Source organism: Lissotriton helveticus, chromosome 3_2 (genome assembly GCF_964261635.1).
Source record: "Lissotriton helveticus chromosome 3_2, aLisHel1.1, whole genome shotgun sequence".
In the NCBI taxonomy this organism is placed as follows: Eukaryota; Metazoa; Chordata; class Amphibia; order Caudata; family Salamandridae; genus Lissotriton; species Lissotriton helveticus.
The window spans coordinates 10,977,281-11,005,197 of record NC_136062.1 but is presented as its reverse complement, the minus strand read 5'-3'; the positions used below and the strand labels follow the sequence as shown (position 1 = coordinate 11,005,197).

Sequence of the window (27,917 nt, the reverse complement as noted above, 5' to 3'; positions counted from 1 at the left end):
AGACGCTTTTTGAGGCGTTTTTCGGCGCGTTGCTCAGGTTGTGTCCTGCGCCCTGTCACCCGGTTGGACACCCTTAGGGGTCGTAATTTTAGGTCTCCCTTATAAAAAAGACGCCCTGTGGAAAGGGTTGTATTGTTTTTCCTGACACCCTGCGGGGTCGTAATTGCGCCGGTGTTGGCGCAGGGGGCGCTTTACCGGGTGGCGCCCAGAAGTTTGAGGGCTGCAGCGTCCCCAGGGGCTACCCCCCTTAATAGTGTGCCTTAGGCCACCCATATCCCTGGGACCTTCCCAGACCACACAGTGCCCGTGAGGGTTACATCTAAGCTCTGGGCCATACCTCTCTGTAGAGCCTAAATTAACTCGTTATGCAGGAGGAGTCAGGCCAGTATACGGAGGAGGACCCTCTAAACTACGTTCCTTGGGACGATGACTTCTATCAGGCGGTTGATGACTATCGGGCAGTAGACCAAGCAATGGTTCCCCTCGAACAGCGTCTCTCGGCGCGTTTGGATGAGGCGTACGCGAAGCTAGCGGCCCTCATCCCCCCGCCTTCCCCGGCCTCGGGCCCTGACCCTGCCTCTTCACCGCCTCCCCCTCCCCCTAAGAAATCTTGCACGGAGGGAGTTGACCCCGCGGCTTTTGCAAAGGTCAAGAGTGTTTTTTGGGCGATGGAGGGATCCCAACCTTCCCCAGCCCCTCCCAAGGAGTTGCCGCCACCTACCCCTCGGACTATGTCCCCGGACCCACAACAGGATGACGATTCTCCGGACTCGGAGGAGGAGGCTTGTTCGTCCAGATCTTGGCTTCCCTCTCAGCCTTCCTCCTCCGCAGGCCCCTCGGACATGTTGGATCCTGACGACATTGTCCATCCCAGGTCCTCCGAATGGGTTCCGGGCGATAAGGTTGCCCAGTATGTTGCGAACCGTCTCAGGAGGCCTGTGGATAAGGATGCCCGTAGTCGTCTTCGGGCGGAGTGCCCTCGGCCTTCCTTGGAAGGCAAGGTAGCCATGACACCGGATATCGACCCAAAGATGGTGACATTCCTGGCCAAGTTTGTCAAGGACCCTCGGAAGGGTATAGACAGGTCCTGGCGTACGTGCCAGGACAAACTGCTGGACGCCATGGGTCCATGACCAAAATTCTTGATATGGCTGAAGAGGCCAAAGTGTCGGGGGACTTGATTTCCCCGGAGGTACTGTCAAATTGGGCACAGCGCGCCATCATTTTTCTTGGCAATGCTAACTGCGCCCTCTCTACCGAGAGGAGGTGGTTCCTATTAATCAAGGTTGACCCTAAGTTAGGTGATCTCGCCTCTTCGGAGGCTGGCGCGGTGGCGCAGGGTGGCCTGTTCGGAGACCCGTTTATCAGGGAGCTTGGTAAATTTGTGGCCACCTTTACCTCCTTGGACCGGGCTCAGTCCAATATCAAAAAGGTTTTTCCCCCTCGTGTTTTTGACAGGGCTGGACGAGGCAGGGGCCGCTCGTTCGGCCGGGGCAATAGCTCAGACAGGGGACAAGGCTCCGGACGCGGGCAGTTTCAGGACAATGCCCGTTTCAACAATTTCTATACCACCAGAGGACAGAAGTTCCGAGGACGTGGTGGCCAGAGAGGCCAGCTACAAGGCGGTGGACGAGGTGAGTGTGATACCCTCTGCGAGCTTGCGAGTAGGAGGGCGTCTAGCGCAGTTTTTCCCAGCGTGGGCTTCCCTTACTAACGACGCCTGGGTGCTGCAGACGGTTCAGGGCTTCCAGTTGGAGTTCCATGGCCGTCCGTGTCAGCTTCAGCGTCCTCGCCCCATTGTTTTTTCCCCAGCGCGATGCGGCTTCGGTGAGTGAAGAGGTCGTTGCCCTCCTCCACAAAGGGGCGATTTGTTTGTGCATGGGAACACCCGGGCGGTTTCCTAAGCAACCTCTTCTTGGTCGACAAGGTCGACGGGGGCCGTCGCCCAGTGATCAATTTAAAGGATTTCAACGAGTGGTTGGTGTACCGCCATTTCAAAATGGAGGGAATTCACCTTCTGCGGGATGTGTTGCGCCCGTCCGATTGGATGGTCAGGCTAGACTTAAAAGACGCTTACTTGGCGGTCCCGATTTTTCCCCCTCACCGTCGTTTCCTCCAATTCAGGTGGGACGGTCAGGTTTACGAGTTCACCACTCTGCCTTTCGGGCTATCCTCGGCACCATGGTGCTTCACAAAGGTGTTGCGCCCGGCGGTGGAGGCCTTACGGGCTCGGGGTGTCAGAATGATAGTGTATTTGGACGACATGTTGTTCATGAATCAGTGCCCGAGGCATCTACTGTCTCAGTTGCAGTCCGCAGTCGACCTGCTTCAGGGTTTGGGCTTCGTGATCAACGAGAAGAAGTCTCTCCTGGTCCCCGTCCAGTGTGCGACCTTTCTCGGTTTCAACATAGACTCGGTGTCTTCAACCTTGAGTCTTCCCGTCAGGAAGATGGCGAAGATCAGACACGAGTTGCGCCAGACCCTGGCAAAGCCGGTGATATCATTACGGCACCTGGCGCGGTTGGTGGGCCTGTTATCGTCTTCGATTCAAGCCATCTTACCCGGCCCCCTCCACTATCGGGCCATGCAGCGCTTAAAGGCGTATCACCTCCGGAAAGGGGTGACGTACTCTCAACCGATTCCCTTGTCGGACGAGGTGAGGGACGAAATGAGATGGTGGCTCACGCACATGGAAGCCTGAAATGGCCGTGCGATTTTTGGGTCCGCCCGGACATTGTGATAGAGTCAGACGCCAGTCTGTCCGGTTGGGGTGCCAGGTGTGGGGATTTCTCCACAGGAGGAGCCTGGTCCGCTTTCGAACGGTCTCTACATATCAACTGTTTGGAGTTACTGGCGGGCTCCTTTGCGGTTCAGTTTCCTCTTTTTAGGTTGTGTGGAAAGGATATGACCCGTCTTTGGATGAATATAAATTGTTTCTGGTTTGGATCCGGTACTCTCAACCGATTCCCTTGTCGGACGAGGTGAGGGACGAAATGAGATGGTGGCTCACGCACATGGAAGCCTGAAATGGCCGTGCGATTTTTGGGTCCGGTTGGGGTGCCAGGTGTGGGGATTTCTCCACAGGAGGAGCCTGGTCCGCTTTCGAACGGTCTCTACATATCAACTGTTTGGAGTTACTGGCGGGCTCCTTTGCGGTTCAGTTTCCTCTTTTTAGGTTGTGCGGAAAGGATATGACCCGTCTTTGGATGAATATAAATTGTTTCTGGTTTGGATCCGGTACTCTCAACCGATTCCCTTGTCGGACGAGGTGAGGGACGAAATGAGATGGTGGCTCACGCACATGGAAGCCTGAAATGGCCGTGCGATTTTTGGGTCCGCCCGGACATTGTGATAGAGTCAGACGCCAGTCTGTCCGGTTGGGGTGCCAGGTGTGGGGATTTCTCCACAGGAGGAGCCTGGTCCGCTTTCGAACGGTCTCTACATATCAACTGTTTGGAGTTACTGGCGGGCTCCTTTGCGGTTCAGTGCTGGACCAAGAACAGGGTGTAGTCCTGCGTCCTTCTCAGGATGGACAACGTGTTGGCGGTCCGATATATCAACCATCTAGGGGGCACCAGGTCCAAGATGCTTGCGGACCTCTCGAGGGACTTTTGGCATTTTTGCCTGGACCATCAGGTGTCTGTCACGGCAGAGTATCTGCCGGGACGACAGAACGAGGTTGCCGATTGGCACTCCCGACACCTCTCGGATGCAAGCGTGTGGAGGCTGGATCCTCTTCTGTTCTCCACGCTGTCGGACCGGTGGGGTCCCTTCTCAGTGGACCTCTTTGCGTCCCGCTTGGACCATCAACTTCCGAGGTACTTCAGCTGGCGCCCCGATCCTGTAGCGGAGGCGACGGATGCGTTCCTCCAGGACTGGTCGAACGAGCAGGGGTATGCGTTTCCCCCGTTTTCAATGATAACTCGCGTGTCAGCGTTGCTGCGTCGCCAGTCGGCGCAAGTGGTGATGATTACACCATGGTGGAGGTCACAAGTTTGGTTTCCGGTTCTTCTGGCACTTTCTTGGGATTTTCCAATCCTACTCCCCCACTCTCCTCACATTCTTCTCAATTCGGACGGCGCACCCCACCGGTTAGTCCTCGAAGGCTCGCTGAGGCTGATGGCCTGGAGGCTCTCCGGCGTCGTTGGACACTCCCGGGCCTTTCGGGACAGGCAGAGGACTTGCTTTCTAAAGCCTGGGCAGATGGCACGACCAAGCGTTACCGATCGGCATGGCATCGATGGAGTCGCTGGTGTTTGCGACGGGATTTCGATCCCGTGGGGGCAGCTATAGTCCACGTACTTAATTTTTTGGCTGAATTGGCACAGGAAGGACTGGCCTATCGGTCAATCAATACCTTCTGGTCTGCGATCTCCGCGGGGCACGACTTGGTGCTGGGCTCCCCGGTTGGAGAGCACCCTTTGGTTTGCAGGCTCCTGAGGGGAATTCGCCTCTCGTTGCCCCCTGAGCCTCGGTACTCTGTACTGTGGGACGTGAACAGGGTGTTGAATTTGTTCCTTTCTTGGCAACCGAATAGGTTCCTGTCTCGTAAGGAGTTGACTGCTAAGTTAGCAATGTTGTTGTGCCTGGTATCTTGCAGACGGGTCTCGGATGTGCGAGCTCTCGATATCACGGCCAGAGTTTTTTTCTCCGGAGGGAGTTTCTTTCACTGTAAGTAGACGAACTAAGACCCTTACTAGGGTTATTTCATACCCCGCATTTCCAGATTCCCCTAAACTGTGTGTGGTGCAGTGCCTCCGTGCTTATGAGGATATGACTGATGATACTCGCCCTCCGGGTGAAAGACAACTTCTCATTGCCCTACGAAAACCGTACAAGGCTGTTACTTCTCCAACGATCGCCAGATGGGTGCGTTGGGTTATGCAGGAGGCGGGGATTGACACCAAACAGTTTGGCGCTCATTCAGCAAGGGGTGCTATGGCCTCAAAAGCTTTTGCCCTTGGGGCTCGCCTGGAGCATCTGATGAGAGCGGCCGATTGGTCCTCAGACTCCACCTTTAAGAGGTTCTATTTCAAGCCAGTGATAGAAGTGGCTCGGCTGGTTGTCGATAAGCTTTGAACTGGCATAATCCGAAGCCTCCGGTCCTGCCATAGAATGATAATTTGCCTAGCCTTCGTGCTGGTAAGTTACAATTCTATTAAGGACTCGGAGGCGAGGATTATCCCCCCCAAGGGCTTCCAGTAACTCATTATGATGCTTCTGGTTGATGATTCGGCTTTGTTGTATTTTTTCAATGTCACTTCTGATGTTCTGTTGTGAAGGTCAAGACCTGACTGCGTGATCTTTTGCAGGGACGGAAGGTTCCAAGCAGGATGCGTGAAATGAATGGTACATGGGCTTCGCGCGAAGAAAGAGGAAGTGGCAGCAGGGCATGATGGGAGCTGCTAGTGCATGGACATTGTGGAAGGACTCGTGTTTGACTTTGTTTTTTCCCAAGTGTTCATGGGAAAAGTAGTTTGTTTGTGTTTCTTGCTGCTGTAAAAAATAAAGCGTAGAAAGAAGGCATAATCCTCGCCTCCGAGTCCTTAATAGAATTGGAACTTACCAGCACGAAGGCTAGGCAAATTCTCATTCTTTATCTGGGGCGGGGTGTCACCTGAACCCCGAGAGTTGGCCGTTTTACGTGCATTAGCTACCACAAGGAAATCCAAAGGAAGCTGTCCCTTAATGTATATGGGGTCACTGGGAACTGCTTTGTATTTTTTGTCTATCCTTGGGTTAAGAACCCTAGTCCTAACAGGGTCTTTAAACACTTTAGGTGCGTGTTTAATTAGACCTTTTAACATTGGTAGGACGTGTGAGGTTTTTTTGTGGCTGAGTAAAAGTGTCTAAGAGAAAATCCTCCTCTACAGGGTCTGAATGTAAATGTACTCGTGTGGTGGGGATGGCTTAGAGGGATAAAGATCTGGGTCTGTTAAGCAGGATCTGTATTTTAGTCAGTCCATGGATCTGGCTCCTATGGGGGATCATCATTATAATCATTATATTTTTGTGGGTCTATATTATCATCCCCTTGTCCGTCCCCATCTCCATCATCACTATCCTCTGGTTGTGAACGTGGAAAAGTGTGTTCTGGAGAGTGTACTGGAGAGATCAGTAGATTGGGATCAAAAGGTGCAGTAGATGGTGTAGGGGTTGGAGAGGTGTTAGTGCCCATGTCCATTTTTTTTGCACGAAGTGGCGTGTTTTGCAAATGGTCCAGTTTCCTCTTTTTAGGTTGTGTGGAAAGGATATGACCCGTCTTTGGATGAATATAAATTGTTTCGGGTTTGGATCCGGTACAAAAAGTTCTACGGATCCGGTGTTCTTTTTCGGTGCCGAAGATTTTTCCCTATGAGGAGTCTTTAGACTGTTTAGGCATAGGGACAGTGTCTGGTTTGGAAGATTTTTCCCACTCCGAACACTACGGTGGAGGTTGTTTGGGCTCCGGAGTTTTTTGTTTTGGTTGTTTAGGAGTCGAAGGTGCATCCTTGGATTGGTTCAGCTCCGAGGTTTTCGGTATCAAAGTTTTATCTTTTTGCTTCGACTCAGAGGGTTTATCCTTTAACTATTTCGGCGCCAGAGGTTTTTCCGGTGCCGATGGAGGAGGGCGTGGTATATTGGAGGGTTTGGACTTCGATACTGGAGGTGTTTTCTCGGAACCGGAGGGCTGTTGGCTCAAGCCTGAAGGCTTGCCTTTGATTTTCATAGCAGGGCCCGAGGGTGGGGCATTTGAAATGTTCGACCGGTGTGGACCTGGGCCCTGTGGCGAAGGTGTTACCAGAGCCATTAGTACGGGCTTGGGCGGGGCAAGGGTCTGAGTACTCACGGTCCTCTGAGCTGGGGTGACTGCGTCTTTGACGTCGGAGTCAACTGCTTCGGAGATCGGGACCTATTCCTCCTGGGCTTGTTCCTGAATGCTGTCGGGGCCTGGATGGACGATGTCCGGAATGGAGCCGCTTACTCAGGACATTTTGTGGCGTAGAGTCTGACGATCACAAATGGTCTTCTTGGACTTGAAAGATAGACAAGCCTCACAGGTATCCTCTCAGTGTTCTGGAGACAGGCAAAGATCACACACACTGGGTGTAGGTCAGAGTGTGGGAATTTAGCACCCCACTGGAGACATTTCTTAAAGGGAGTCAGTTCCATCGACTTCCGTCGAGATCGGCGTGGGTAGGCCCAACAGCCCACGTCGAAGTTTATTGAAGTTTTTCGATTGTAGAAGATGCGCGTCAAAAAAGGGAAACACGATCGAGACAATACAGTTGAGTGGTAAGTAATTGCGCGCCGAAAGGGGTTTCGATAATGACACCGACCCGGAGTGCACCAAGTCACATCTGAACCCGATGGCAGAAATAAATAATCTGGGGATGTAGTTGATGCCCATGCGCACTGTCACCATAAGGAGGAGTCACCTATCTCATGACTAACAAAGACTTCTTCGACAAAAACAAACTGCAAACATCCAAGCCCAACACCAGATGGCGATCTAGGCTAAAAAATACAATCTATAGCTCATATGCCTCGAACATTCATCTCTTAGGCTTCTACAGAGGCAGTAGTAAACACAAAAGTATGTCACACATTGCTGATGCCTGTCTGAGCCAATGGAGGCACAGTCACCCCCTCTCCAGCAAGTCTCGAAATCCCCCACCAAAAAACAATGTCAGAGAAGCATGGCAGGATCAGCTTGATCATGATTTATTCAACAGTTGGAATGAGGAACTCAGGCCATCATCTGTATAGACCAGTGGGGTGACCAACAGGTCCTTGGTCTCTCTCTAGGCAGGCAATACCACTTCCAGAGCCTTTCGGTCAGAGCCCTTGTTGCAGGCTCCATGCACAGCCCGGCCCCCAGGGACCTCCCTCCGCACCTCTAGTGGCAGGGAAGCAATCCCACTTGCATCTTGGTGGTCGGCACTACTCAGGGGCGATGGGGCACTGTAACAGTCGGAGTTCAGTGGCCCACTCACAAGCCTGGTCAGACGTATCCAAGAAGAGGGTACGGGACTGGAAGAAAACGTTAAGGTAGGCGCGGAACAGGAGCATGTACCGCAAGTCCAGAGCATGCAACTTCTGTTTCACCTTGGTGAAGGAGCGCCTCTGCTGCTGCACCGCTTTGGTGGAGTCTGCAAACAAAAGTAGTTTTGAGTTATCAAACCGAAGGTCAAGGTGGGCCTGGGCCTCCTACAGTATCGTATATCAGTCCTTAAAGTTGAGCAGCTTAAGGATCACAGGCTGCGGGGGATCCCAAAGGGAGGTCTTGGAACCAGAGAACTGTGCGCCCGCTCAATAGCAAAAAAAGGGAGACAGTTTGTCGTGCGGCATTCACACTTTGAAACACTCTTCCAACACTCTGCCCACACCCCTTTGCGACAAGGATTCGGACAGGCGGAAGACCCAAAGATTGTTCCGCTGTGCCCTGCTTTCTGCATCTTCTGCTCTCTCTGTCAGGGCAGACAATTTGAACATTTGGGTCTTCAGGGAGGAGAGGTCGTCTTCAGTGGCGGAGACCCGGTTTTCAACTTCCGTGGTCCTATCCATCACGTTGCGCAGGTCTTGCCACAGCAACAATAAATCTATGCGGAGACTGTCCATTTTAGACTCCACACCACACCCTCAAATCCTGTATGGCTTTGAGGATCATGGTTAGGTCTGTAGCTCCTTGCTGCGTCACGCCAAGTCCCAGGTCCAGCAAGCTCTCTACCGAGTCGCAAGGTGCAGTTAAAGGGGGGGAAGACTGGAGGGGGTGGGTGGACCGTTCCACTTTGGTCTGAGCGGGTGACTGCGGCAAGACCTTCCCCAGTCCCATCTCAAATGCCCACGGCTCGGGGCCAGGCCAGCCGCGAGGAGGGCTTCCTTCAAGCAGTATATCAGCTGGTGGGAGGACGACGACAGTAGTGCCCCCTGCCACCGAGGTCGCCAAGAATAATAGTCCCATCCAACAGAACGGTGCCAGGATGGCCGCAGGGGGTCCCAGGAGCCGCCTTCACCCAGCACACTGCCAATTGATGGCCAAGAAAGCAGGGGAGGCAAGGCAGGTGCCAGTGCTCAGCGCAGATGGGCCCCCCACCGCACAGAAAAGTGAGAGGAGAAGCCCCAAATCATATCAAATCCCACCTGGCAGGGCCAGCCACGGCACCAAGCATATCAGGACATGGTGATGCTCCACCCTCACTGTGGTAGGGGAACTTCAGTGGTGAAGGCTCGTAACCGCAGGGTCCACGATCAAGCAGGGTTGAGTGGACTAGGGCACCAGAGCAGCAACCAGGGTAAGTACTTCTGGGTGAGCGGGCCACCCAACAGCAGTCAGGCTACGGGGGTGCAGCGTCATAGGAACGCTGCTTACAGCCACTGGGAAGGCAGGCTCAACCCGTGCAGGGTGAGCCAACTGTAATAGGTCAGTGGAAACCCCGGTGGTGATCAAAAGAGGCGGTCAGCAGACAGTTCCCCCCTGGAGGCCACCCCAATCCCTGAGAAGCCGCAGGCCGGACCTTCAGCAATTCAAGAGAGGGAGGTGTTCCCCCCTCGGTCCAAATATGGTGGCTGCATGCATTAAAACTCCCCCAAGGGCACGGTGTCAACTATGTGTCCAGGGTAACCGTGTCTCCCAGCAGGAGGCCACACTCGGCAGTACAGTGTTGGGGGGCCAGGTGCCGTCACTTCCACCCATGGACAGCAGTGCGAGGAAGGCAGAATCTATGGCAAGTCTCCATCCGGGGATCAGCCTTACTCGCAGCCAGATAAAGGTGGGCAGCCCTGTCTGTTGTGGCCCATCCTAGGCTTGGACGCTGCTGAGCAGGACGCAGCAGGCTTCGGCCCAATCCCCAGTCCCAGCTGTCCAGCCGGGGGGCGCTCACCTGCACGCCAGGCCACAGGCAAATGCCACAGAGTAGTCACAGGCCCCGGCCAAGGCAGCACATCGCTGGCCTCCAAACAGTGTGAGGCCGCTGCTGCCAGCCCTCAGCAGTCCGATGCTAGTCACTCCTCCACAGGTTGTACTTCCCAGTGCTGTGGCAGGAGTCAGGAAATCTGTATTGGCTGCCCCCGAACCGAGCAGCACACAGAAGGCCTTTAGTTGTGGAAGGAAGGGAGGGAGCCTGCATCCACGGGGCCCCACCCCATCAGCCGCCCAGAGCCCAGTCAACCTTATCCGCTCAAGACAGGAGACTCCGGTCTTACACCTCGTGCGGGGTGTTCAGTTTCTGACTGAGACGGGGTCCTTCATTCCATCCCATCAGGTAATGGGATTTGATCGTCCCTTGGGGGAATTCTTGGCTCTACACATATGCACACTCTACGTACACTTAGAGTAGGGTTCGCATCGCAGGAGTACTCTTGATTAATGCCATGTTTTATATGCCAGCATATATACATTGTTTTAGCACCATGATAGAACTATAGGTACTATTTATGCATTAGGTGCTCGTAATCACGTTTATCTGCTTAGGTCTATTAAATATTGCAGCATATATATTTTATGCAAGAATTACATTGGTTACCCCGGTTTCTATCAATTTATATGTTACTCCTCAAGATATAGATCGGCATCTCGTTTGGACTTTTTTCTTGTAAATAAGCTGCTGGTCAATGGTAAATCAGAGATAGTGACCCATTCCTTTTCTGATCACTCTGAAATTTCTTTTATCTTAAGGTTGAGTAATAAGTCAAAAGAGAGAGCAAGATGGCAGTTCGATAAATCCCTACTGGAAGACAATACATTGGTGTCCGAAACTAACAATTTTATCAGGGAATTTTTCCAGTTTAATGTAAATACTTCCCCAATATTTGTGGTTTGGGAGGCATTCAAAGCCAACTTTAGAGGACAGACGATAGCCTATAAGCTTAGGTTAAATAAATAACGCAGGCAAAAATCATAACCCTACCCACGCACAAAGCGGGTCACACACTGGATCTAATCTGTTCCAATCTCCCCTTCATCCGGGCGGCCCCTCCCATTCCGGTCACTTGGTCGGACCACTTATTTATCTCTTTTGAGATTGACTCCCCCCGTCCCACCAGACCTTCCATCACTCCTAAATCCTCAGGCAGAAACTGGAGTCGCATCACCCTGGATGCGCTCCAGAAACACCTCAATAGCTCCCAACCTTGTCCGTTGCCTGACCCTGACCTAGCTATCAACCATCTGGACACATGGATTGGCCAGGCCTTAGACGCCCTGGCCTCCATTAAACCGATTAAAACCCACAGGACGGCACCATCAGCCCCCTGGTACTCCGACGAACTTCGGCAGAAAAAGGCTTTCTGTAAATCTCTTGAACGCCATTGGAGACAGAATTACTCTCCAGACAGCAAAACCATCTACAAAACTGCCCTCAAACAATATCGGAGAATGATAGAGGAGCATAAACGGGATTTTCTGGCCTCCTGAATCAAACTCGCTAGCAATGGCGCCAGGGAGATCTTCAACATTGTTAGATCCTTCACAGATCCTACTGCATTGACCCGATCTCAGCCCGCCTCACAGGCGCTATGCAATAAACTTTCTCAATTTTTCGAGGACAAAATTGAGATCATTTACTCATCTTTTCCCCCTTCCACCAGTGAAGGAGGTGACGAGCGATCCAATTCTCTTGCACCGCCGCCGCCCCTCCTGTCTGAATTTGCAGTGATATCGGAAGCCGAATCTATGACAGAATTACTTAAATGTAAATCAGGTTCGCCAAACGACCCTTGGCCAGCCAAGGAATACAAAAAAACTGGCACCCCTACTTAACCCCTACCTTAATCACATCTGGAATGACTCCCTCCGAACAGGAAGCTTCCCTACCAAATGGAAACATGCCTCCTTAGTCCCCATTCTGAAGAAGCCCAACTTGGACCCCGACCTTCCCAGCAACTACAGGCCCATCTCCCTTCTGCCCGCCCCAGCTAAGATCTTGGAAAAGCTGGTTCACTCTCAATTGACGAACTTCATCGAGTCCAAAGGGCTTCTCCATGACTCCCAGTATGGCTTTAGGTCGGGCCACAGCACGGAGTCGGCCCTTATTGAAATGGCCGACTCTGTGAGGTGGACGCTTGACCGAGGGTCGAGGGCGGTGTTAGAGCTGCTGGATCTTTCAGCAGCATTCGACACCGTCTCTCATAAGATCCTGCTGGGAAGGCTGGAGGACTTAGGACTGGGCGGCTCTGTGCTGAAATGACTGTCATCCTATCTGTCCGACCGTACACAACAAGTTTTAACCCCTTCCTTCACTTCCTCAGCCAGACCACTCAAATGGGGAGTCCCACAGGGCTCCTCCCTAAGCCCGCTTTTGTTTAATGTTTATTTCATCCCCCTGGCCAAGCTGATTGCTCAGACTGGGATCAAATCCACATCCTACGCCGATGACATTCAGCTACTTTTCACGTTCGATACCCCCTCCGCCTCTGCTTTCGATCCGCTGAAATCCTGCCTTAGAGCTATCTCTCATTGGATGGATGCTAACTCCCTCCGTCTCAATGCAGGTAAAACGGAGATCCTGTTTTTTAACTCACCTTCTCCCCTGAACTCTAGCCTTTGGTGGCCAGAGGACCTGTGCCAAGCCCCCACGCCTAAAGACTCGGTGAGAAATCTGGGAGTACGCTGGGACAACCATCTCAGTTTCAGCACCCAGGTACAAACAGTCGCAGCCTCCTGCTTTGCTAAAATTAGAACAATCAAACGGCTCATCAATTATCTGCCGGAGGACTGCCGTAAGACTGTGATCCAGGCATTAATCATATCCCATCTTGATTATGCCAATGCCCTTTACCTTGGCATCACGGCTGGCCTGTGTCACAAACTACAGACAGTCCAAAACGCCGCCGCTCGGCTGGTGGAGAGAATCCCTGCCAGACATCACATCTCTCCTCACCTCCGTAAACTGCACTGGCTACCCATCGCGAAGAGATGCGTTTTCAAAGCAATGACGCTGGCTTTCCGTGCATCCAAAGGCAACGGATCGGCCCATCTGAATAACACCCTACGTCCATACGTTAAAACCAGGGCACTACGCTCCAACTCCCTACTTTTCCTAGAAACTCCCCGATTTAAGCGATCCCGTGCAGGCGGAAAAACCTTTGAGGTCTGTGCCACTCAACACTGGAACAAGCTCCCGTTAGCTCTACGCAACTGCCAAGCAGAACCAGCTTTTCGCAAATCCCTGAAAACCCATCTCTTTTCCTCCTAGTCTGCTACCCCGACCCTGTTCCGCCGGTTGTCAGAGTTTTCAGCGCCGGGATACCCCGTTGGGGCCGCTGCGCGCTTTATAAAATACACAAATAAATAATAAATAATAATAAAAATCTCTGAGTTACAGTCCGCAGTAGATCAAGCTAGACAAAACCTAGATTCTACAGCAATTGCAGAACATACCTTTAAAGCATTACAGCAAGATATGCCAAAAGCAAAAGATCGCTTGAAATATTTCTTTTTGCTAGAGGAGATCACAGGAAGCAGGGCGTATCAACGAAAGGATTATGAGGAAAGTCAGCATATTGGCAGATTCTAGGCCTGGACTACAATAAGTAAGAAAGCAGTGCAAACTATCAGCCGTGTTAAAAATCCTTCTACTGGTTTGCTAGAAGAGGATAAACAGGCAATATCAGAGGTATTCCTTTCTCATTTAAAACAAATGTATGCAGATACATTGGCAGTCGAGGAATCAGAATTGGAGTCCTATCTGGAATTACTGGAGTTACCCCAGATATCTCAGCAGCATACCGAGACGCTCACTAGAGCAATAGAAACGTCAGAAATATGTGAAGTATTAAAAAGTATGTCTAATGCAAAGGCTAGTGCCGGCTGAAGTATTTAAGGTATTTCAATAAGAACGACTCCCATTTTTTTACTAAAATGTTTAATCAAATCAAGGATAGGATGGATATCCCTAATAGTTTTAAGATGTCAGTACATGTAATCTTCCTTAAAAAGGATAAAGATCCTCGCGATGCAAATACCTATCGCCCTATCATTTTGTTAAATACAGACTACAAACTGTTCATGAAGATCCCCAAAAACATGTTCTGTTTTGCCTAGTTCGTGCATGGAAAGCTTCGGGGGGAGGGGGAGGGGGTGATCTGTCAAGCGGGGGCAACAAAAGGGAGTGTGGCGGGACAGTGTTCCTAAAATGCGTTTTCCCCATTTATTTTTCCATAGAAACTTTAGACACAGCTACAGCCCTAACGAGTTATAGTTACCTTAGGGCACAAGTTACAGCAATTTAAGATATACTTTCTGGTTAATATAGGTGTTTTTGTTGATTTAAAACATTAGGTTGTCACTGAATTTTCACCTAGCTATAACATTACTTTGTTTTTTCAGTGAAACATATAGATCAACGGTCAGGAAGTCAAGAAGGAAGCCACAGACTGAGAGAATTGCATTTTGGATTTATAATATTTTCTAAATAAGACCACAAATACAGGATCAGGAATGGAAATATGTAAGGAGGCATGTGGAAATACTGTCAGGATTTTATAAGCTGTATGACAGAAATGTAGTGGGGCATGGTTACATATAGAAAAAATAAATCTTATTTTGTTGGTGTTCTAGCCCAGTCGTATTTATTGGCTCGGTTTGTGTTGCATTTATAGAAAACAGTTAATCGATAGGCTCTGTCGAGATATTTCTGTGGATTTTTAGGGAGTAGAAGGGTGTTGTGGTTTCATTATCAATCCATATGATTTCACTGATTAGATATTCCATAGGTTGACATATGTGTAACTCATTTGATGCAATTGATGCATTTTATACCAACATAATATGTTAAAAAATATGAAGTACTGATACATTTGAATGGGGAAATGACTAGAGGACTATGTATGGATATAACGTAAGTAAGCTCATACTTGCAAACTCAAGCACAGGATAACAAACTTATGTTCAATGTGAAGTCTCTTTTCTGATTGAGGGTATGCAGCACAGCATCCAAGTACCTGATTCGGTCACTCGTTCCACTGTAACCCCAGCGGCTCTCCACTTGTTGGAATCTGTTAATGCTGCATTCTTTTCCTCTCAGGCAGCACCGAGGCCGGTCAATGTATTCAACACGAGGTTTAGGATTTACTGTAAAATGTAGAAAGAGATTTACCACTTCCCGATCTGATAAAATTCCAGACTGAGCAGGACCTGCCACGACAGAGAGAAAGGCAAGTTTCTGTGAAAGTGATGTGCGTGCAGAGGATTTACGAAGCAATCATTAAAAATAGCAATTGTATTGAAAAAAAAAACATGTAAGCAAAATTGGCTTTTCTATAACCTTTCACCCCCTCAAAGGAAACAATTGTAAAATAATACAAACATGCTCCTGTTCTGCAGAGTCCAAAGTTATCATATCAAGTTCACTCACAGAATTCAGAATCACCAGCTATAAATATACATAATATGTAATATACATACAGTGATTTCTATTTAGTGCAAGCATAATAAATATCTACCTCACTAACGCAAGGGTAAGATATTGAGACCAATATAAATGTGCCACATTATACAGAAGTGCAATTGTACTAAAATCATAGATACATTAAATTAGTACTGCTAGTCAAACAACTTCTGAAATGACCAGTGGCACTAGGCAACTATCAGAACAGCCACTGAACTAATCAATAAGTGACAAGTGTGACTTGAAAATGTACTATAAAGTCCATTATACACAGACTAATCTCTCCGATTCATTATTTCCTGGAAGATCTCAACACCATTTTAAACCTGTCCTCATCAAAGTATGCTTTGTCACCTATTTTTATTTGCGATTTACATTGCATTCGTAAAATAATAGAAGTAGTGAAATGGCCGTTGGCTGATCTGCTGATATTGCATAAAGTCAAAAATTACCCAACTGGGCGTGCATAGGTATGATGAAAGGAGGCTGTTGCCATGGGTTTGCTCCACTATCCATCTACTGGCCTCATGTGGGACGCGCAAAAGATATTTAATCTGGCCCGTATAAAGAGGGCTGAGGTCTGTTTTTACTTCAGGCTATATCTAGTGAAGCATTTTAAATCAGCAAATGGAGTTTCTAGGTGTGTGTTCCCATTGGTCATAAATGAAGATCTGTAATTGATGCAAAGGATGATTGTTGACACGTAGCAGCACTATAAGAAAAACAATAAATAGCACAAAAGTGTTGCAATACCTTTCAGTAGAGAGAATGTACTTTTTTTTTTTAGGGGAGGGATGTATAAAAAGTTTGTATAATTTAAACTGTATGGAGAAAGAGGACAGAGAACACAGGATTTTATATTGATCAGGTCTTCCTGTGTTCTACAGTATATGAGATGTGAGAAAACAGAAGCATCCTAGATTGAGTTATGAGAAATATGTGAATATGAGCAATATTAAAAAAGGGTCTTCTAAATACATTTAGTTTTGTGTTTTTGTGGCACTTCAAACAAAATGTCTAATAACCATTTCCGCGATACAGATACATATCCAATATGGCTAATGTGTGGCAAGGTTCTAGGGTCCAAACCTTTTTGACAAGGAGCATAGTGACAAAAGTTGTATTAAAATACAGTAAGTAACCAGTGTCTCCTAAAAGACATTTGATTGGTTGAGCTATCAGTGGTGACTCATGTACATTCTAAAGCAAAGTAAGATCTACCTCTATGTTGGTTCCCCATTGGACAACCTCTAAAAATGTACTAGACCTCTAGGGTCTAGATGAGGTTTAACAAGGGAATCATTTGTGTTGATAATCTGGCTTCAGGTATCTTCCTGATCAAGTTTAATTAGGAAGTTTGTGACTAATTCATTATTTTGTCAAGTGTTTCTGTTGCCAACCGCTTTGTCCCATTAGAAAAACAAGTTTTGCCTTTAAAATCACGCATAACATCCAGATTTTGGTTCTTAGTGCATCAAATTCAGCATGTTCCAATATTTACCAGGTAATTTCCCCCGAAAAAATGTCTGCAATTTGACCTGCGGAATATTATAAAGAGATGTGTTTTTATCGCATCCAGCATGTATTGGGTCAGATAAACACCACAACACACATAATTCTGACATGAGCTGTAACTAGTTACAACAGGTATCTGACGTTATCTGGCATCTCATAATGAAGAGCTTAGAAATGGCTTAAGTGCGAGATGAAGAACGTAGTATAAAACACAAGTTAAATTAATTAGTGCTACCAATCAGTGACTGGTAGCTAATAAATAAAGACTAAGACAGACAAAAATATGAAAGAGCACAAAATCACTCCAAGGCAGCTTTCCTATGGTACAGAAAACAAAGGACCAGGGCACCCTATTTGCAGTGGGGAAAAAAGAAAAAAGTGATAGGTGTAATGCTTAAATTAATATCTGCCACTGGTAATTATTCTAGGCTGCATTCCCCTCCACTGTTGTTTGCTCACTGCCTCTCCAGATAAGGGCCAGCCTTTTGCAAATCAACTTTGGTTCTGCTCCAGTTGGAACAGTGCAGCCTGAACTGCTACGTCACCTCTCCTCTGAACAGGAACCAAATCCACCCAGTCCAGTTTCTGACTTGTGTGGCCTAATCAGTGAGGTACAGCATGAATCCTATGGTACACCAAGGAGTGGACAGGCGTCTAGGCATTCCCTTCACGCTGGAAAAAACGACATAAAAGTGACTGGAAGAGTGTCTGAATGAATCTCAATCTTTGGCAATTACTCTGGGGGTCCTTTGAGGTCAATAAACTACAGAAGTTACCCTCCTTCATCTAGGCAAGCACTCGCATATAAAGATGGCTCTCGCATGGCCCTATGTATATGTTCTGTGTTACAGACTAGCTGTGAATAACATCACATCAATAAAAAGTTGGTCTGCTGGGGCTATTAGAAACTGAATATCTTTCATTTCCACCTAATCCCTTAAATCCAGTTTGCGATACACTGCCCTGCTCCTAGGAATGCAAATGTTTCTAGAAAGCCAGGAATCCATTAGGGTGTTTTGATGAGCTGCTTCGTCCCCTACGAGAAAGACAATGGATACTGAATATTTCATCTTCAGTACTCGAAGGCTCTGACTCATCCACTACACGAGTTGCCAGTGGGCTCTGATGCTCACCGTCTACTCAAAGGGAACAATTATTTCTCAAATGTCATATATTTAGGGTAATGGCAGCAGAGAAGAAACAAGACATATGTCTGAAGACGTGTTCTCTAAATATGCTAATGGGAATGAAGTCTGTGGGATGGCCTTTGCACCCAAGGTGAGCGCGCCGTATGTTCTGAATCAGCGGTGTCAGGACTCACCCCTGTAGAATTACAGACAACGTCTGCCTGTCAAAGCTCCCACCACCCACAGATCTGGAAGGCGGAAATAAGGGGGCGGCTACTTCATTACCATTATATGCAAAACAAAATCCCTCCAATCAGTTCTCATATGTGATGACTGATTGAGGTAGATTTCCTGCAGAATTCACAAGGTAGCAGAAAAACTGCAGAAACTGCCTCAGGATAGCAGTATGCTTCATACCAAGAAAGACAGAGCCCATAAACTGACATGTCACCCTGACGAAATGATATGACAAAACTGTCAATGGCGATACTACAACAGGACAGAGATGAAAGACGGACAGCAAAATAATGAGGTCTTTCATCATGAATGACAAAGCCTGCACCGAGAAAAAGCACCAGGTGTCCCAAGTCACGACATCCGGGCCAGTGCTGTGCCTGATGCCATTATTTCAGAGCGGAAGTGAGATATGTTAACAGACAGGCATCTCGCGGAGGCGGCCCAGCATTCGAACATGAATGAACTGCACTGACGTCAAACGCCGGAAACGCAGCACCTTCCGCAGTTGTCGAAGGGCAGGCAACGGTAGAAAATACGACTGGAGCAAGGGATTTCTACTGAGTGACAAACAGAATGGTTACAGGGGTCTCCACATGGAGACACTGGAAAAAAGCATTGGCTGCGCAGCCAGGCCGCGAAATAGAATACAAAAAAAAATACCGCGAGTTGTGCGCACGCGCATGACAAAACAAGTGCTGTGCATGGCGAGCGCGTGCAGGTAAGCTGGTCGCCGCTTTTCTCCGCTTCCAAAAGCGGCTTACTAAAGGTCTCGCTGACAGCGTATGCGCGCTGGATCAGCGAGACCTAATAAACTTTTTTCAAAAGCAATATCGGATACAGATGTTTCTAGACCCACACACTGTCAAAAGTGCTGAAAGATTTTGGGGATTTCTTGCATTGTTTTCATTTGGATCTATAATTAAATAAAAGTATTATTTAGAGATTTATTTCAATTTGGATACTGAAAAAGGCATATAAAATACACTGCATTCAGGTCACTGGGGTCCTACCTAAGAAATGGTGCGCATATGCAAACTAAAAATGACAAAGGGTGCCATGGCATTGTGCAGTATATTCTTTACATGGTTAAAGGGAACAGCCTAAATTTGATTTATTGACTAGTTTGCAACACGACTGGAATCACTCCAGATAGGTCACGGACACTCTTAAGCATCATCTTAGAGATATGGGCAAAATCCAATGCCCTACACTATATTTCAGGATTTGGACAGAGCTTTGAACTGCTTGATGGTCCTTGTCAAAAGAAGACCACTTAAGAATGTCTGCCAACTTAGTATCAGTCAAGGAACACAATGTAGGAGACCTAAATGTTCCCATAGCTGGCGACATAGGTTTTCATGTTTTGCTTTCCTGGAGTTAATTTCTGTAGTTTCTGTTAAAGTATTTACAACCATTGTTTAATGTGCATTCCCTTCTAGAGCTTAGGCAACAAATTATATCAACTACACTAATATGAATTCAATTGTTATATTTTGCATGTTTTAAGTACACAATAGAAGAGTGAAATTGGTTTATCAACATACCAGCTGCAAACTCCTCAATGGTCATTAGAGGAAAACGGATTAAGGAAACAGCTTTCCCAAGCACCTTCTGTTTGTTGTCAACAGTTACGACGAGTTGCTGTCTTTGGCACTCTGCTTCAGCCCATCGAACAACAGCTCCAAAGAGACGGCTTTCTCGAATGCTAAGAGTATCTCTTTCCAGAACTGCACAGAGTGTGTCTAAATGATACCAGAGAAATAGAGATTACAAAAGAGTCCTGTGTTTTGCAAAACATACAAAACAACATATAATTCTACATTTAGTGCTTTAAAAATGGATTAGCTATTTGTGTTTTTGACTGAACTGCTTCAGTTAAGCCCATATTGTAACATACTACATTTTTCATGATTAGAATATTGTTAAAGATTTGGGACAGTTTTAAAATTCTAATCTACTTCTAAATCTTTTCACAACAGGTACAGCACAGCGCAAACTTATTTTCAATGGGAACATTTTACACATACATACTTTGTTCTATCAAATTAAATGAAAAATGTTTTAAATTAATACAAACCATTTAAGTCAATGGGAGAAACAATATTTAGATGTCCAGCACCTTGGAGGTCTCGTTTGTTACTTTAATAAACCCATACATACCCACATGGGGCCTGGTAAATAAAACACTACTCCTCTTTTATCATTACATGCATAATGCTAAGGTTTATACCATTCATAAATGCTTTGTTCAATATCCTTTATTAACATCCCAGATTCCTTTTGTCAACAGCAGTCAAGTAAACAATATGCAATAAAATATATCACTCCTTCATGGAGATCTAATGTGTTTTTGATTTCACAGTAAAAGGACTTGGTACCTTAGTCAGTTATATTAGAACATTTAGAATACTGGCAATACTGGCTTAAGCCTACTTTGTGGCAAAGAAGACTTTATGCACTATCCAGTGTGTTAGGTGTTACAACTCACCATTTTCATAGTTATTATCCAGGCTATTGCCCCATTTGACACAGTACCCTTTGGCACTGACAATTCTATCAACATAAACATATGAAATAACATTTATGAAACTTTATAAGAAATGTCAGCACATTAAATCATGCATATTAAATGGAAAAGAAATAGAATACCATATTATAATCTTACTATGCTACGATAATGAAGATAATAAATCAGCATTGGTTCAGATTTTCCCTTAAAACTTAATATGAGTGCTTGAAGAAAATTTCTAAGATGAATTTAACATTCAGGTAAGAGTAGTTTCATGATATAACAAAAGCAACCTTTGTTAAATGTGAACATTTTGGGCATATTGTAACAACCGTTGAAGTAAAGTGTTTGTTTTGTATTGTAGTTTTCTTTAACCCCTTCGCTGGGGCCGCGATTTTTCCGCTGTGCGGTAAACAAACGAACAGGGCGGGGCCGTGACGCACCCCAGCTGTAATCCGCACACGCCCACCGCGAGGCGTGACGGCTGGGGTTTGTCACCAGCATGGGAGGGGTTAAACTTGAGTCTGTGAAAATCAACAACAGTATTGAAAGAAGAAAAAGCCACAGGAAAAAATGTAGTGTTTCTCTAGAACTTCAACTGTTCATCCGCACTATTACCAAAAGGGGCATGCTTGATATTTACTTTAACCTGTAAAACTAAGTATAAGTGAGTGAGCGGGACTATTTGTTTCAGGACATAAAGAGAGCAGGGGCTCTCTTGCCCAATAGGTTTGGAGTGGGAAGGTAGATGACAGAGCTTTGTACCAAGTAGCAGAGGGTAAAAGGTGATATTGATGGAATCTTGACATGCATAAAGGGAGAACCTTATCAGAAACACAGAAACAGACATTAACGGTCTGCAAGAAAGGGGACTTCCAGGAGAAAGAAACTCTCACTTAGCATGTCAGTGATGTGTTATTGATGGCGCATGAGGATTATTACATACTTTTATTTTACCTCAGGAAAGGCACAAATATGCATGTTTTTTATGTTCAAGTCATTAGATTCACATTAGACTGATGAATCTTTGATTGTTACGTTATGTTCATTTTATTTATATAACTTGTTAATGCCCAGGGGTGTCTAAGCGTTGATTGTTTCAGATTGCGAGTGTGATCACAACTGCCAGCCAAGTTACCATGATTTAAACAGCCAGGTCTGGGAAGCGACCAAAATATGGAACACACTCTCTCTAACCATTAAAAGTGAACCCAACCTTTTATCTTTTGGGAAAGCTTCAATCACAATGCTCTTTCCACCCCATCTAGTTTTCTTAAAACTGGCCTGTACCATTAAATTAGCCGAGGCGGAACTAAGTTTCCTAGCTGGAACATACTACCTGAAACTTTGGTTCAGAAAGGCTGAGCCCAAGTTGTGAATTGCATTATGGGTTAGGCAGAGTAACTTAAAGGTTATTATTTGTTTAATGGGGAGCCAATGTAGTTCTTTTAGCCTTTGATCCGCTTAGCAATGTTTAGGGATTTTTAGAAGGACTCTTGCTGCAGCATTCTGTAGTACCTGGAGTTTATTCAAATTATATTTTTGGGTTGTCAGAAGCAGACTGTTGCAGTAATCTATTTTAGAGGGGACTAATGCTGTAATTAGTGTCTTTACAGGCTGGCTGGTATGAAAGGTAGGTCTTTCTTGATTATTCTGTGGATATTAAAAGTGGAGGAAGCCACAGCTTTACTTGTTTTGTGAAGTTGAGTTTTGAATCTATAATCACTCCTAAGTTTTGTGCTTTATCTACTGGGGGGGTATTAGGGGGGCCTGGCCCTTAGTGTTCGGCCATATGTCAGGGCCCCCAAAATGTAATTCAGGACTAAACTGCATCAACTCGGTTTTATTTTAGTGTTTAGCTTAAGAAATTGCCCCCTATCCAGCTATGGACAGCTATCATGCAGTTCTGGTATCTATTTCCAGTACTCCCATAATTTTTCTCTGTGGAGATTTAAACATTTTTTTTTTAATTTAAGGTTTTGTAGAGCGCGTAGTAACCCGTGAGCATCCCAGCGCTGGAACCTAGAAAATCAGGAGGGTGTGGCAGCCAAGGAAGGCGGAAAGATCAGGGAAAGAGAAGCGTTTTCAGTGATTTTCTGAAAAGGAGAAGATTCGATTCTTTTCTCAATTTCCTGGAAGAACGGGCTTTCTTCACTCTGTGGACAGTGATGAAATTCTCGTGGTCCGACCGGAGTGATCTGGTGGCTTTGTAAGGAGTGATGAGGTTTCTGAGGATGGGGGGGCCTTTGTTTTGAAGGAGTTTATGTGCCAGGCAGAGAGCTTTGAACACAACTCTTTCTCTGACTGGCAGCCAGGGAAGTTGCTTCAAGGCTGGCTTTGCCGATGTTCTGGCCGGGGTATTAGTGAGAAGACGGGCCGCATCATTCTGAATTCTCTGTAGGATGTTAAAGGTGGCTTCGGGGGCTCCCAGATAGATGGCATTGCTGTAGTCCAGCCGAGACAGAATAAGGCCTTGGATCAGCAGTTTCTGGGAAATGGGAGGGGGCAGGGGAAGAACTTTCCTACATGACCTAAGAAGTCCAAAGCAGATACCCGCAGTTTTTTTTGCCTGGGTTCTGAAGGACAGGTCTTTCTCGAGCCATATTCCCAGGCTCTTGACCTCAGTTTTGGGGGCAGGGGGTTCACCTAAACAGGCGGGCCAGATGTTGGGGGGGAGGGAGAGCCCTTTTTGTCCAAGAAGCAGAATTTCAGTCTTGGACCCGTTGAGTTTCAACGCTGAGTTGTTCATCCACCCCTGAATTTCAGAGAGGCAACTATGAAGGTTGGAGGGTTCTTGGTTGTAGTGGGAGAGGGTTACCACCAGCTGGGTGTCATCGGCATAATTGATGATTGTCACTCCGAACGGGGTGACCACCTCCTCCAGCGGGGACATGTAAACGTTGAATAACGTTGGGCTTAGTGACGAGCCCTGCGGCACTCCGCACCGAAGGGGAACTGCTGGGGAGTGGTTGTCGCTCTCCCAAACTTGGAAAGAGCGGTCATTGAGGAATGACGCGAGCCACTTCAGGGCAATACCCTTCACTCCGATATCTCTAAGACGCTGGATTAGAACCCGGTGGTTGACAGTGTCGAAGGCCGCACTGAGGTCCAGGAGGATCTAGCCACTGATCCTCCTGTATCCAAAATGCATCTGGCCTCCTCCACTGCCGCCAGGAGGGCGGTGTCAGTGCCCTGACCTGGGCGGAATCCTGTCTGAGAGCTCTTGAGTAGGTTATTGGACTCTAAGAATAGCGAAATCTTTTTATTCACTAATTTCTCAGTGATTTTGCTATTCCCTGGGAGGAGGGAAATTGGCCTGTGATTGGCTAAGTCCTGAGGGTCCAATGCGGGTTTTTTGAGGAGACCTTTAACAACAGCCGCTTTCCAGCTGGGAGGAACCTTTCCTTGAAGTAAAGAAGCGTTAATGGGGGCAGTAAGTGGAGGGGCAATGGTGTGAGCCACTTTCTTCAGGAAGCGCATGGGGACCGGGTCGCTGGGAGAGCCACTCTTGATTGTGGCAAGCATCGCAGAGACCTCTTCCGTGGTTACCGGGCCGAATGTGTCAAGGTGGGGGACAGGGGGCTCGGAGTGCGGGCTAGTGGATGGGGAAGGATTACAATTGTCACCGCCTGTGACACTAATGTCGATTGATGGTAGGGAGGCGAGGATTTTTTGAATTTTCTCGTCGAAAAATGTTGCCAATTTGTTACATTTGTCCTCCGCGGTGTTAGCGTCAAGGGATTTCGCTGCGGGATCCGGGACATTGAGAAGTTCTTTTAAAATAGTGAAAGTTTCCCTAGCGGAGCAAGAGGAGTTTTTTATTCTTTCCTCATAGAATAAACTTTTGGTGTTACGGAGCGCAAGTTTGTACGTTCTTATAGATACCCGGAAGGCATCCTTTTTGTCTGCGAGTTTGTCCTTCCTCCATGCGCGTTCAGTCCTTTTACATTCCTTCCAGAGGGCATTCAGTTCAGGGGTGTACCAGGGGGATGGGTTTACCCTCTTGGCTCGTTTAAGGGTATTAGAAAGGGGTAAAAGGCTGTCCAATGATTGGGTGAGCCAGGAATTAAACTCAAAATCGGCAGTTATGGGGTCAAGAGCAGGGGGAGGGGCAGAATCCCTGAGCTTGGATGCCCATTCTTCCGGCACAAGTTTGTGCCAGCGTCTGATGAGGACCCGGGTTTTGGGCAGTTGGGGTGGTGGAGCCTCAAGATGCCAATCAATAGGGATCAGGAAGTGGTCAGTCCAAGGGAAAGGGAGGGGAGCGCGGGTTTTGAAATCATGGATATTAGTGAAGATAGGGTCTAAAAGGTGGCCCTTGTCGTGGGTAGCCTGTAAATTCATTAGACGTAGGCCAACCGAATTGAGATCCAGCAGAAGTTCGGCTGCAGTAATGTCGGTAGGATCTAGGAAGTGGAGATTGAGATCTCCTAGAAGTAAGAAATTAGAGGATGTGGTTGCCGTGAGGGTGACTTAGTCAATGAGAGCGCTGGGGAATTTGGCAAGTGCACCTTGGGGTCGGTATACTAGCAGCCCAGAAAGGGAGGTTACAGGCGAGATCTGCAAAGCGAAATGGCAGCTTTCGCAATCATCAATATTGACATTGTCGATTCTGCAGGTAAGGTGATCTTTGTATATTATGGCTAGGCCACCTCCTCTGCCGAGGGGTCTGTTCAGGGAGCAGATTTGGTAGCCGGGAGGTAAGGCATTTACGATATCGGAGTCGTTGTTAGGTGTAAGCCACGTTTCCGTGAGAAACAAAATGTCAATGGCGAGGTCTCGGATGAGGAGGTTTTTCTCGTGGGCATGCTTGACGAGGGACCTGCAGTTAAGGAGGCCGAGTTGAAGGCCGTGGCATTCTGCCTCAGCGCCGGCCGGGTTACAGAGGTCGCAGCTAGTAAAGGGGTTATCTCCCGTAGAGATGACAATTTGAGTGTCGTCAGCATAGGATGCGAGTGAAAAACCAAACTTCCTTATCAGTTCTGCTAGTGGACAGACAAAGATTAAAAAGGGTGGGGCTCAGTGAAGATCCCTGTGGGACTCCACAATGCAAATTGTTCATTCAAGAATGTTTCCACTTTTTTCGCAGGTAGTGGAAGACGGGAGATCGGTCTGTAATTGCCTGGATCCTTTTGATCAAGGGAAGCTTCCTTTAAGAGAGGGATTGCAACTGTTTTTTTCATATTTTAGGAAACGTTCCTGTCTCACACATATTTTGGAATATAGACGTTAGTTTGGGTGCAGTGGTTTCCGCTGCTAATTTTATTATATTAGGCGGACATGGATCCTCTGGTGATCCTGAGGTGGCACTTTTTACTAGCTTTATAATGTATTCTGTTGACGGTGGACTAAATTTCATCAGAGGCTTGGTTAAATTAAGATAATAGCTCTCTGTTCCAAGTGTTAGTTCTCTGCATGCTTGATAGTCCGGAAAGTTTTTGTTAATTTTCTAATTTCTCGAAGAAGAAACCTGGTAGCGCATTACAGAAGGGCTAATTGGCATTTATATTTTTGGTGTTTTGATTGGTTGTTAACTCAGTTACTTTGGTTGAGTCTTTACCACTTTCAATCTTGTGTTGGAAACAAGTCCACTGCTTCTAAAAAACCATTTAGAAAGAAAGGCTAAACCAAGCATGTACAAGAACCTCCAAGGATTAGCTAAATAGCTTCTTGTAATAAACACACAATGGGGAAAATCCTTGGGGACCCCATTCTCACTTCCATTATAAAACATGGCAAGAGAAGCATGTTTCATCAGTTCAAATCAGAGCTTGAAACCTTCATCGCCTACCACATCCAGTCTGTGCCCCTTTCCTGCCAGGAAAAAACTCATTGTCAATCATTTCCATACATGTATGGAATAATCGATTAACTTTGAAAAGCACATGTTTGTAAAGCGCTTTAGTTTACATTTTCCAAACTTTTTTATTTAATAACATTCATTGTTTTAGTGTGAACAAGACCTCATGAATCCCAGTTCCATAAGTCGAATGAAAACAACCACTACTAGGCCATCGGAGCATATTAATTACATAAGTTACATACAGAGAAACACAAACAGGTTTCAGTACTCTTGGCCAAAAACTGAAAACAGAGACAGTATAGTTTTCATGTGCCAGTTAAATCCGCAACATGTTCCATCTTGATTTTATACCAGTAAAGTTATGCATGTGTGGAAATACTACTCAAGTTGCAAGAAGCTTCTGTCCAAAACCCACATCTACTGTGAACACAAAAAAATTAATTCTCTCTCCAATCTCTGTGCAGATTTCTACAGTACAAAGTGTTACAAGCAGGGGTGACAAACATTTGTCCAGGAGGGTCATCCCTGTGCCAAATAGCGAGGTTGAAAACATACTAAGATATGGCCATTTAGAACCACTGAACATTAATTTATCTGCATTAGCTATCCAGCCAATGTGGAAATGCTTGCCCCTTAAGGTCAATATTGGGCACCCCTTTACATAGTTGATTTTAAGAGATCTTTTCCCAAATCCTGTTCCATTGAAGACATACGTTTGTATGTTTTGTCTTAAATGAAGTCCAACATAATCAGAAAGCTTGAAAGGAGTATAGCTATCGTACACCAGCAGACTACTTACAAAACTGTAAACATTCAAACTAAAATAAGAAGCATACCTATGTCAATATCAGTAAAACCTTCTGCACTGATTGCATCCAAAGTGCTTTTGTCTATTGTCTCTAGACAAAGAGTAGCCAGTTGAGGTTCATCAAAGAGTCGAGCCTAAGGATAAAGGAGAAACTTGCTTACTTGTCAATAACCATCCTGTTAACAAGTTTAAGTGTACAGTAAAATCTATATAAAACAATAGAAAAGCATGATATGCTGGAATAATACGTTTTTGACTGCTGTCGTGTCTATGTATTTCTGTGCCGAAAATGTTCTCCAATGTTTGCACAGATTGTGAAGAAGAAGGAAAAAAATGGGGGCGGGTTACTTCACATTTGTACTTCGTGCCCATAATATTTACATTTAGCCATTAATGCACTCTATTTTATTAACATTAGAAAGGGTGTTTTTTTAAAATAAAATTCTATCATCGCAACTACAAAATTAAGTATTGTTCTCTTTTTTTACTGCAGTCAATCACACATTATACTCAGTTACTGTTTTCAGTAAACATTTCCCTGTTTGAGGAA

General features: G+C 46.6%; 1 protein-coding gene across 2 annotated transcripts in view; it reads right to left on the bottom strand.

Moving 5' to 3' along the window:
* BTBD1 (BTB domain containing 1) overlaps positions 1-27,917 on the bottom strand; it is a 256,914-nt gene that overhangs the window by 72,528 nt on the left and 156,469 nt on the right. Inside the window, exons 3-5 of one of the 2 annotated variants that reach the window (XM_078684739.1) lie at positions 27,396-27,501; positions 19,792-19,989; positions 14,923-15,052 (exon numbers count right to left, since the gene is read on the bottom strand). In XM_078684739.1, the coding sequence (XP_078540865.1) occupies positions 14,923-15,052; positions 19,792-19,989; positions 27,396-27,501 (434 nt within the window). Of the gene's footprint in view, positions 1-14,922; positions 15,116-19,791; positions 19,990-27,395; positions 27,502-27,917 lie in introns of both variants that reach the window. The other variant, XM_078684738.1, reaches the window with a different exon arrangement.